We start from the raw sequence: 12295 nt of genomic DNA, 5'->3' as shown, positions 1-12295 counted from the left end.
GTCTTTTGGGATTTCTTACCATGTTCTCTGCATGCTCGGGCTAGCGTGCTCTCTCTTCTCCCATCTCTTGTTACAAAACTATTTTCTTTCAATACTCCATTTAAATCCTTCCTCTGCATGAAACCTTCCCTCTCCTAATGATTTAGAGTTAGCAAGTTCTGCCAAGAAAAGCAGTTATGTTTATATGTCATTTCACATTTTTGGTACCTCTGGACATTTTTGGTGCACACATTTGCACACGAGTAGCCAATTACTAAAACTGTATTGAACAAGTAATTGAAAAGAAACAGTAAGGGCTGGGCAATGGTAACTGTAGAGCAGAACTGCCACCTTTATTCTCCCTATGTTGGGTGAAAATGAGAATTTCTGTGGAAAAACTTAAAGTCTCTAGTCCAGTTCAAGCTTTCTTGTACAGACGCTGCTTGCATTACAAAGGGGTTGTGTCCTGATAAACCCATCATAAGTAGAAAATATTGCAAGACAAAATGCATTAAATACACCTAACCTATTGAGCATCATGGCTTAGCCCAGCCTACCTCAAACGTGCCAAGAACACTTAACATTAGTCTACAGTTAGACAAAGTTATCTAACACAAAGCCTATTTTATAACCGTGCTGAATACCTTGTGTAATTTACTGATTATAGTACACTGTAGGACATAATGGCAATCATTTACCCTCGTGATCACAGGGCTAACAGAAGTGTGGTTCACTGCCACTGCCCAGCCTCATGAGAGAGTATCTTCACACTTTCTGCTGAATGCCTATTGCTTTCACACTTTCCTGAAATCCAAAAAAAAATCATAGATTGAACCATTGTAAGTCGAGGACCATCTATATGTAGTTGAACTAAGGAAGGTCTTGGGAAGATACATGTATTAAACAGACCTTTAAAGTTTTCTACTTTTCGAAATCCATGAATGGAAAGTGAAATGTAAGCTGCCTACCGCTGGTCTCACCAATTCAAATGAAAAGCTGCTTTAGTTTTGAAATTTTAATTTATTTCTGAAGTGAGAAATTATTTTCAGTTTAGTTCAGAAGAGGGTATTGTCCTAGTTTAACCTTAAAAGTATATGTACCTGGCCCTGCAGTTCTGTGTATTGTACTTGAGTTGAGATGAATGGACTCTTATAGCCTCAGTTTTGTTTTTCCCCTGAACCATGGCTTATCAGGGCTCAGAGAGCCTCCCAAGTAGACAGCATTCTTTACCTGAATCAGATAGGCTTGCTGCTATATGCAGATATAAGTTTCGATCAGAGCTCAATCTGTCCACGTGGCTCTGTTCATGTAACCTGCCTTCATGTCTGACACATCGTCTTTGGCTGGATTAATGTTTGTATTTAATGCTTCCTAGACAAGGAAAGGGCCTCCTGTCCCACCTCTACCTAAAGTCACCCCGACAAAGGAACTGCGGCAGGAGAACATCATCAGTTTCTTTGAGGACAACTTTGTTCCAGAAATCAGTGTGACGACACCTTCCCAGGTAAGTGCCTGGTTCAGGGCTGGGATATCCATGAAAGTCCCATGGTGGAAGGACTCTCAGGGGCTAGCCCTAAAGAAAGTGGCACCTGCCAGAACCAACAATATAATTTTAATTGTCATTCAGGATTGTTTTCATTACTTGATTAGTCTGAAGCATTCTAAATGGGAGATGTACAGTATTTGAAAATTATCTTTTTTTTAATTAAGGGTAGTATATACTTACAGAAAATTGAAAAAATATGAAAAGTATAAAATGAAGAATTTATTTTATTTTAAAAAATTTTTGTATTGATACCAAATATTTTACTTATTTATGGGACACATGTATTTGTTACATGCATAGGATGTGGAATGATCAAGTTAGTGTATTTGGGGTATCCATCACCTTGAGTATTTATCATTTCTATGCATTAGTAACATTTCAAGTCATCTCTTCTAGCTACTTTGAAATACATAGTACATTGTTGCTGACTATAGTCACCCTAATCTGCTATTGAATATTGGGTCTTATTTGTTCAATCTAACTGTACGTTTGCATCCACTAATCAACCTCTCTTTATCTCCTCCTTCCACCCACACATCCTTCTCAGCCTCTGGTATCTATTATTCTATCCTCTATCTCCGTGAGATCGATTGTTCCTAAGCTCCCATATATTAGTATATGTGGCATCTGTCTTTTCTGTGCCTGTCTTATTTCACTTAACATAATGACCTCCAGTTCCATCCATATTATTGCAAACAATATTATTTCTTTCTTTTTGGGTTCAATAGTATTCCATTGTGTTTATATACCACACTTTCTATATCCATTTGTCCATCAGTGGATGCTTAGGTTGATTCTCTATCTTTACTGTTATCAATAGTGCTGTGATAACCATGCAAGTGCAGGTATTCCTTTCATATACACATTTCTTTTCTTTGGGATAAATACCCAATAATGGGATTGATGGATCTTATGGTAGCTCTATTTTTAGTTTTTTTGAGGAATCTCCCTACTGTTTTCTGTAGTAGTTGTACCAATTCTATTCCCACCAACATTGTATAAGAGTTCCTTTTTCTCCACATCCTTGCCAGCATCTGTTATGTTTTGTTCTTTTAGGAATAGCCATTCTAACTGAGGTACGATGACATCTCAATTTGGTTTTGATTTAGATTTCCTTGATAGTGATGTTAAGCACGTTTTTGTATACCTGTTGGCCATTTGTATGTTTTCTTTTGAGAAGTGTCTATTTGTGTCCTTAGCCCACTTTTTCATGGGATTATTTGTTTTTTTTAATTATTGAGTTGAGTTCCTTGTACCTTCAGAATATTATTCCCTTGTTGAATGAATAGTCTGTAAATATTTTCTCCCATTCAACAGGTTGTCTCTTCACCCTATTTATTGTTTCCTTTGTGTGCAGATGCCATTTAGTTTAATATAACCTCTTTTTTCTATTATTATTATAGTTATCTGTGCTTTTGAGGTCTTACCCATGCAGTCTTCCTTAAACTTATGTCTTGAGGTGTTTCCCTATGTCCTTTTCTAGTTGTTTTATAGTTTTGGGTCTTATATTTAAGCCTTTAATTCATCTTGAGTTGATTTTTATATATCAGGAGAGACAGGGATCCAGTTTCATTTTTCTGCATATGGATATCCAATTTTTCCAGCACTGTTTATTGAAGAAGGTGTCCTTTCCCCAGTATATGTTCTTGATACCTTTATTGAAAATCAGTTGGCTGTCAAAATGTGAATTTATTAGTGGACTCTGTATTTTGTTCCATTGGTCTACGTGTCTATTTTTATACTGATGTTATGCTGTTTGGGTTACTGTAGACTTGTAATATATTTAGAAGTCAGGTAATGTGACGCCTCCAGCTTTGTTCTTTTAGCTCAGAATTGCTTTAGCTATTTTGGCTCTTTTTTTGGTTTCATACAAATTTTATGATTTTTTTTCTAATTCTGCTGAAAATGTTGTTGGTATTTTGGTAGGCATTGCATTGTACCTGTAGATTGCTTTGGGCATTATCATTATTTTTACAATAGTAATTTTTCTGATCCTTGTCCTTTTGATTTTCTTTCATCAGTATTTTGTAGTTTTTCTTACACAGACCTTTCACTTCCTTGGCTAAATTTGTTCCTAGGTATTTTATTTTGTTGTAGCTCTTGTAAATGATCTTGCCATATTGATTTCTTTCTCTTCTAGCTCTTTATTGGTGTACAGAAATGCTACCAATTTTTGTATGTTGATTTTTTTTATATCCTGCAACTTTACTGAACTTATTTATCAAATTCAGGAGGTTTTTTTGGTGGATTCTTTTGTTTTTTCTAGCTATAAGGTCATACTGTCAGCAAAGAGGAATAGTTTGGCTTCTTCTTATCCAATTTGAATGCCTTTTATTTCTTTATCTTGCCTGATTGCTCTGGCTAGGACTTTCAGTGCTATATTGAATGGGAGAGGTGAAAGTGGGCATCCTTATCTTGTTCATAGAAGAATGGCTTTCAGCTTTTCCCCCATTCACTATGATGCTACCTGTGCTTTTGTCGTATATGGCCTTTGTTATTTTGAGGTCAGTTCTTTTTATTTCCTAGTTGATTGAGAGTTTTCATTATGAAGCAGTGTTGAATATTATCAAATACTTTTTCTCCATCTATTGAGATAATCATGTAGATTTGTGCTTAATTCTCTTGATGTGATGTATTAGGTTTATTGTTTTGCATAAGTTGAACTATCCTAATATCCCTGGTATAAATCCCACTTGGTCATGGTATGTCATCTGTTTGATGTGCTGTTGGATTTCGTTTGCTAGTATTTTGTTAAGGATTTTTGCATTTATGTTTATCATGAATATTTGCCTATAGTTTTCTTTTTGTTGTTGTGCTTCTGTTTGGTTTTGGTATTAAGATAGTGCTGGCCTTGTAGAATGAGTTAGGGAGAGTTCTTTCCTCTTCAGTTTTTTGGAATAGTTTTAGGAGGATTGATATTGATAGAGTTGGGCTGTGAATTCAACTAGTTCTAGGCTTCTGTTTGTTGGGAGACTTCTTTATTTTTATTTTATTATAGATTCAGGAGATACATGTGGAGTTTTGTAACATGGAGACATTGTGTGATGCTGAGGTTTGAGCTTCTAATGATCTCAACACCCAGATAGTGAACATAGTCCCCAGTAGGTAGTATTTTACCTTTGCCCACCTCCCTCCATCCCTCCGCAATCCTTTTGTGAGACCAAACACACAAACAAGGAAGAGAAATGACTCAAGTGGTACTACTGCCGTATACTACCAAACCCTGGTGACATGTATGTCATTGTATGACATATAGATGTGACATGTATATGCACAAACACAAAATGACCAGAAAGCGATTAACATTATGACAGTCACAAAACCTCACATATTAGTAATAGCCTTGAGAGAAAACAGATTAAATTAAAAGATAAACTGACTAAATAAATAGATGCTTTTCTCTTGCCATTCTTAGTATTCTCTCTTTTATTTTTGCCTTAGTACATAGTTTGACTGTAATATAGCATTGAGAAGACCTTTTTGCATTATATCTGTTTAAAGATATTTGGGCTTCCTATATCTGGATGGCTAGGTCTCTTGCTAGACTTGGGATGTTTTCAATCTAATACTTCATTAAATAGATTTTCTGGCCCATTTGTTCTCTCTTGGCCCTCAAGTACACCAATAATTCAAATATTTCATTGTATTATATTGTCCCAAATGTCAGGAAGGCTTTGTCCATTCTTTTTTATTGATTTTTGTCTCACTGGAGTATTTCAAAGACCTGTCTTCACGTTCTGAGGTGCTTTCTTCTGTTTTATCTAGTCTCTGGTTGAAGCTTTCAAATGTATTTTGTATTTCAGTCAATAAATTCTTCAGTTCCAGAATTTCTATTTGTTTCTTTTAAAAAATATCTCTTTGGTAAATTTTTCATTCATATGCTAAAATGTTTTTCTGATTTCTTTGTTTTTCAAAATTTTCTTGTATCTCACTGAGCTTCTTTAAAAGCAGTATTTTGAATTCTTTGTCTTGTTTCTTTGGAAGTGTCATATTTCCTTGCCATTTTATGTTTCTGTTTCATTGTGTTGTTATCTGTGCATCTGGTATAACTTCCAATTTTCAATTTCCAATCTGGTTGCTTCTTCCAATTCTTTGAAATTGGTTTTCGTAGGGGAGGGCTTTTCTCTGAAGATGTATATATGTTGTTGGTTGGGTCGGATATTTTGGCTTTGATTTTGGCCACATGTAGTAGTGTGATCTTTGTATGATTTATTTGGCTATAAATAGTGTCAGTTGTACTTATAATTTCCTCAATGACTTAGGGTGCATTTGCTAGCGGGGGGCCAGAGTAAAGTTTTGCTGAGGACAAGGATGCCAGGTTGACCAGTCTTTGGGCCCCTGTGGTGGCAGTGGTAGGCTGAGCATGCTTGTGCTTGGCCCCAGTGTGGGTTACATTAGCTCCAGCGTTAGTGAGTCCAGACAGGCTGATTCTTGGGCTCCAGGTGGCTTGCTCAGATATTGGTAGTGGCAGCAGTGGGATGAGTGTGTGGTTGGGTTCTCAAATCCCTGGGCAGCTAATGTGATGTGGGTGATGTCAGTGGTGGTGGTGGAATAACCCACGGGAACCCAAGTGGTCCACTCTGGTGTTGGTGGTAGCTGTGACAGGTTGGGTGTGCCAGTCCCTTGGCCTGCTGGTGGTGCATTCTGATGGGTGCCACCTGTGGTAGCTTTGGCAGGTTGGGCTGGCCCAATCTCAGACCCAGGAGGAATATTCAGGTGCCAACAGTGGTAGACTGGGCTGGGAGATTTCTGGGACCCTGAACAGGATGCTGAAGTACTGGGGTGACAAGATTGATTCAGTAGCTTGTCCTACGGTCAAGCTGCGTTGACACTGGTTGTGACAGGCTAGGTAGGATGGTTTCCAGCCTGCTGACAAAATGTTCAGGTGTAGGAGGCACCACACCGCCCTGTGGATCTGCTAATAGGGAGGTCAAAGCCTCTCATGGTGGGATCAGTGTAGGGAGGTAGCTGTGGGACAAGTAGTTTCTTCGTGCCTTGGTCCTACTTCAGCCTGCAGCAGCAGCAGTGGGATTTGTCCACAAAGTGTCTGAAAGTACCTGGCTTCCCCTCTCCCTCTTTGGCCCAGTGGTGGCAGCAGTAGCATCAGACTTGGCCCCAGGGAGGGATGCAGACCTTTGGAAGCTAGGATCTCAGAATGGCACCCACTGCCACTGGGGAGGGTGGGGCCACTCTAAGGTGGTGTAGTAGGCAGGTACCTGCAGGTCTGTGGGGAGTGCAGTTTTCTCATTTTTTGGTTCCACAGCAGCCCTCAGAGGTGCATAGGATTTCTCCTAGCAGTACATGAAAGTACGAGGCCTCCCCTCTCCCTTCTTGGCCTGGCCATGGCAGCAGCAGTATCTGCCCCAGAGCAGAATGCAGTCCTTTGGGGGCTTAGCTCAGAATACCTACAAGCTGCAGCCACTCAGGACATGGTTGCCTATGGAGCTCCTTGTGAGTTCTCTCTCTGGAACAATGTCTCTGTGTGGTCCCTGGGCAGCTACCCATGTAAATCTTGAAGCCCACATCAGTTGAGGGGTTCTCCCATAGCTAGGATTGTAAAAGATGGTGGTGGGTATGTGGAGTCCTGGGGATTCTCACTTTTCCTTTCCTCACGTCTGGGAGCTTCTCCTGGATCCCAGCTGAGGAAAGCCTTGCTGTCCTCTCCTTGCTTGCTTTCAGTGCTTCCCATCACTTCTCTGTTGAGTCCCAGTGTTCTCTCTTAGGTGATCTATTCACAGTGTGAATATCTACTTGCTATTTTGCTTCTGCTCTGTGGAAGAGGCATGTACTAGTTTTCTTCAGTCAGTCATCTTGAGCCAGTCTCCCAGAATAAAGAATTTTAGTCCAGGCACGGTGGCTCACAATTGTAATCCCAGCACTTTGGGAGGCCAAGGCAGGCAGACCACCTGAGGTTGAGAGTTCAAGACAAGCCTGACCAACATGGAGAAACCCCATCTCTACTAAAAATACAAAAGTTAGCGTGGTAGTGCATGCCTGTAATCCCAGCCACTCGAGAGGCTGAGGCAGGAGAATCGCTTGAACCCGGGAGGCAGAGGTTGCAGTGAGCTGAGATTGTGCCATTGTACTCCAACCTGGACACAAGAGCAAAACTGCATCTCAGAAAAAAAAAAAAGAATTTTAATAATCACTTTAATAATCACTTCAATCATACCACTCTGACATGACCACTAGTACACGTTGGTCTGTCTTCTTTTAGTCTTCCCAAATCACTGAGTATATATCAATTTTGCACTATAAAATTGAGATTGTACTATCATGTATCTCTGACCTTTCTACTTAATTTTATTGAGCATATTTTCATGTCATAATATTATCTTTGCAAAAACATATTCACCCATAGTATTCTATCAGTTGGTTGTACCAACCCCTGATTACTGGCCGCAGGTTGCTTTCAACTTTTTTGTTGCTCCACCAGCACTTCAGTAAACATCTTTTTATATGTTATTTCATGTTTATGTCTTCTATTATTGCCTTTATATTGATTCTTAGTAGAGAATAGGAAATGAAATTGAAAGAGGTGAATAATTTTAAGTCTTTTGTCCTTCAACAAGGGCATATTATTGACATGAATTGGCAAATGAAAGTCAATGTTCCTACTGATTTTGAAGATACCTGGGTTCACGTAGCTACTTCCAGGCCTGTTCCTGCTAGTGGCTGTGTTTTTATTTTTGTTTTTAATTGACTCGAGAATTATCATGACTTCCGGAGCTGCCTCTAATGTCACTGGAACCATTTCTTTTTTCTACAAGTAAAAGACCATACAGAAGTCATGGTGATACTATTTCCTCTCAGTGTTCTCAGGGTCTGGAATAATATTTACATTTTACAAGAGGTACTAATGCAGTACTATAATTACTGAGCACATCAATAACTACAATATGCATAATATCCCAATTATAATCACATCCTACTGATAATGGCAGAGATGGTGTATTGATAATAATAGGGACCTCAGAAAATAAAAACTCAGACACAATGCAGTGGCAAATCATGATTTTTCATCCTTTTCAAGCACACTTATCAATAGGCAAAATGCTTTGAGCTATTGTTTTGTTTCTTGTGTTGTATGCATAAGATGCTGAGTTTGATAAAATTAACTGGGGCTTGAGATGTGATTTAGCAGCTCCTTTGAGAAGGGGAAATGGTGTTTATCAGTGCATGGCCAGATTGTATGTCTGTGGATACAGAGATGCCACCAGGGACAGTTGTCTTAGCACCAAAGGATCTTACCCAGCATCTGCCAGTTGCCCTGGGACAAACTTGAGCAATTCTAATTTCCAAAATTGTACAGTCCCTTTGCATTTGCTACTGCCCAGCTTCATTCTCTTTGTTCTCTACTTGAATTTTCGAACCGGGAGTGTTTTAAGGCAACAATACCCTTACTCAGTTGCTTTGACCTGGACCCTCCAAGAGCATCCTGTCAGTTCCATCACAAATAGAGACTTTGGTCACCTAGAAGCCTTGTGTGCTTAGCTGAGGACATCCCCATTTGGTAGATAAGTCAACTGAAGTAGAGACAACATGACATGCAGACTCATCGTGAAGTAAAGATGAGGTTCAGAAGTGTTCTTTCTTTTTCAATGTTTTTTCTTTTTATTTGTAATGTGCTGGCTCATAGGTCAGGACACTTGATGGTGTGGGGAAAAAGAATCAAAGCACTTTTGAAAATTACAGATGCCAGGAGAGTCCCTTAAGTACTTAAAAGAGCATTAACTTTTGCTGATACTGTTGAGTGAGAGTGATGGGAAAAGTCAAGAACTGGGTGAGAGGAAGTGCCTTTCCAAATAGAAGCATGTTCCATCTGCAGTTCCTGCGAGGACACTATTCCCGGGTCCGCTTGCCTAGGCTTTGCTAGTGCTTTATGCATAACCCCAAGGCTGCTGGGAAAGGAATTTGGGAGCTTTCAGCGTCTCTCCATCAATACCTCCTATATCTCACTGGCTGTGTGTCACATCCTTCAATCTTCCAGGCAATTCTGGAATAACTAAGCATGAGAGACATTATAGGAGTGCATTTTGGGGGAAACAGCCTTGTTTATATTGTTTTCTTTTAATCAGAGGAGGAGTCAGAAAGGAGTTTCTGCCATTTTTCTAAATCTGAAAAGCAACATGGCTCTAGCAGCTGGACCACAGAGTATGACTTGGAGTGTTTCCATGGACTAAATGACCATTTGTCTCAGGTTAAGATATCAAAAGAGGGAGTGAAACAGGGATTTATATTTCTGTCTGCTTTCTGGTTTATTGAGTGACATAATCTGGCTTTAATTAAAAATATACAGATGCTCTCTCTTCCTGAAGCATCTTGGCAATTTCTTAAGTGGCTCGTTCCTCTGTAGATATAAATAGCCATTTTGTGTTACTTCAGCCCATCCAGCAGTTTCTGATTTGGCAGGTCTGGGATGAGGTCAGGAATCTGCATTTCCTAGGAAAATGCTGCTGATGCTGCTGGTGTTGGCACCACACTCTGGGAGCCACTGTTTTAAGCTGTCAGGATTCCACATGGCACAAGTCAGTGACCATTAACAAAGCACCACAGTGAATTAACAGATTTCTTCCAGGGAAATACCCAGCTGAGTCAAGTGTGTGCTATGATTGACCATTCGTAACTGCTCCCTTCAAAACTAGTGTGACTCAAAGTCTTCCATATTTAGGGCGGTTGGACACATACACATACACATGTGTGCTTATAACATTAGATGTGTTGATCAGATTGTAGGTCGAGCTGCATATTATAAGTGAAATGAACTGTATCATCCAGACAATAATGTGTTTGACAATCTACAGATAAATAGATAAAAGAGAATAAATAACAATACCTGGAAAAAACGAGATGCTAACTGCAAGGAAGTAGAGCATTGAAAACTAGACAGCTTAGACGTACCTGAAAAGGTTTTCTCTGACACATATAACAATATAGGATGATCCGTCTACATTTATTTTAATATTAATTTTTTAAACGAGTCATTTACATTTAGAAGATTGATTTATGTCCGCAGCTTGCTATTTTTATCATGCCCTTAATGGGGGAAGAAAAGCATTTGTGTTAATCCTGCCCAGAAGCTCAAAGTGTAGTGACTGAAATGTACCCAGTCTCGGATGGATTTGTATGTCTCCTCCATCAAGCACCATCACGGTGATGATTCTCTCCTGAATGTGTCCTGGGATTGAAGACAGAAATCCATTAGGTCTGGAGAGCCCTCTAATGGCCCAAACTGTAAATGTAGCATAGAATTTTCTTTGGTAAATGTCCTTATCTGCTTGTAGGGAGATGCCCCATGGTTATGACCCAATGGTTTATCTTACTTTTCTGGTTCTGTGTTTACAAAAATGGATCTTCCAAAGATTCAAAAAATTGTTTCCTATTTTTCCCTCCTAAGTACTTAGAAATCCATTCTCTCTCTCTCTTTTTCTTTCCCTCCCTCTTTGTGTGTTTGTGTCCCTACATCATTCTTTTGAAAGAGCATTTTCCAAAGTATGTTTTTGAGGAAAACTAGTATCATTAGATGCTTTGAAAAGGGAGTCTCTGTTTACATGAGACTTGGGGGCTACATCCCTTTTGATTTTTCACAGTTTACATCGGCACGTTTAAGGCTCTGAAAAGTTCTGTAACAAAACTCCATTCAACTTTGTTTAGGGCAGAATTTCTCAGACAGTCTCTCCTTCACCCCCAAAATATGCTTTCCTAGGAAATGGTATTTGGTAAAACACTTTAAGAAATAAAGATTTAAAAGATATTTTGTCCCTGGAAATCAAATCTATTCCATATAAATATGATTCTAACAAGAGATCAAGACAAAAAATAAAGCAATCATGTATGTGTGTATGTGTATATATGTATATATATGTGTGTATATATGTATATATGTGTATGTGTGTGTGTATATATATGTGTATACATACAAACGTATGTGTGTACGTGCAAGGTTATTTCTCTCTCTTTTTCAATTCTTGTCCTCAGAAAATGTTTTGGGGCCAGGCATGGTGGCTCACATCGGTAATCTCAACACTTTGGGAGGCCAAGGCAGGAGGATTGCTTGAGGCCAGGTGTTTGGGACCAGCCTAGGCAACACAGTGAGACCCTGTCTGTACAAAAAAAAAAAAATAGCTGGGCATGGCGGTATATGTCTGTAGTCCCAGCTGCTCAGAAGGCTGAGAGGCAGGTGGATCTCTTGAGCCCAGGAAGTCGAGGTTACAGTGAGCTATGATCACAGTACTGTATTCCAGCATAGGTGACAGAGCGAGACCCTGTCTCAAAAAAAAAAAAAAAAAAAGTGTTTTGGATTGGCTTTCATTACAACTTGATGACTTGATTTTAAATCCAGTGGTCACCCTCCCTTTAGGATTATGACCCTGAGCAAATATTTTTGGCTGGGGACCTCTTCTATATAAAAACTTGGAGTCACTTGAAATAAGCTTATCAGCACCATTCTGATGGTCAGTCTCAGGGGTTTCTATAAGCGAAATGCCAAGCTGACCAAAAAGAACAGTCTCACCATCTCACCACTCACCCTCCTGCAAACAGGCCCCATCTTCATTCTCACAACGCCTTTGTGAATAGGAGCCCCAGAGTGCCAGAAGCATATAATTGACCTTACACATGGAGTAGGGTTGGGGAGTTCTCCAAAGAGGAGATATGGCAACCGAAGCCCAGTCCTTGTACGGGCTCAGGATGCCCTGACCAGATGGCACTGCAGCTGCAGCTGGTCCCTTCTGCCAGAGGAAGACTTAGGAAACTTTAAGAAAGGTGCTC

General features: G+C 39.6%; 1 protein-coding gene across 3 annotated transcripts in view; it reads left to right on the top strand.

Moving 5' to 3' along the window:
• LOC105497766 (amphiphysin) overlaps positions 1-12295 on the top strand; it is a 255206-nt gene that overhangs the window by 171106 nt on the left and 71805 nt on the right. For all 3 annotated transcript variants that reach the window (XM_011769103.2, XM_011769102.2, XM_071095057.1), the window contains exon 11: positions 1355-1483. In XM_011769103.2, the coding sequence (XP_011767405.2) occupies positions 1355-1483 (129 nt within the window). The remainder of the gene's footprint in view (positions 1-1354; positions 1484-12295) is intronic.

Source organism: Macaca nemestrina, chromosome 4 (genome assembly GCF_043159975.1).
Source record: "Macaca nemestrina isolate mMacNem1 chromosome 4, mMacNem.hap1, whole genome shotgun sequence".
Lineage (NCBI taxonomy): Eukaryota > Metazoa > Chordata > Mammalia > Primates > Cercopithecidae > Macaca > Macaca nemestrina.
The sequence above is the reverse complement of the archived record's forward strand: the minus strand, read 5'-3'. Positions and strand labels throughout refer to the sequence as shown.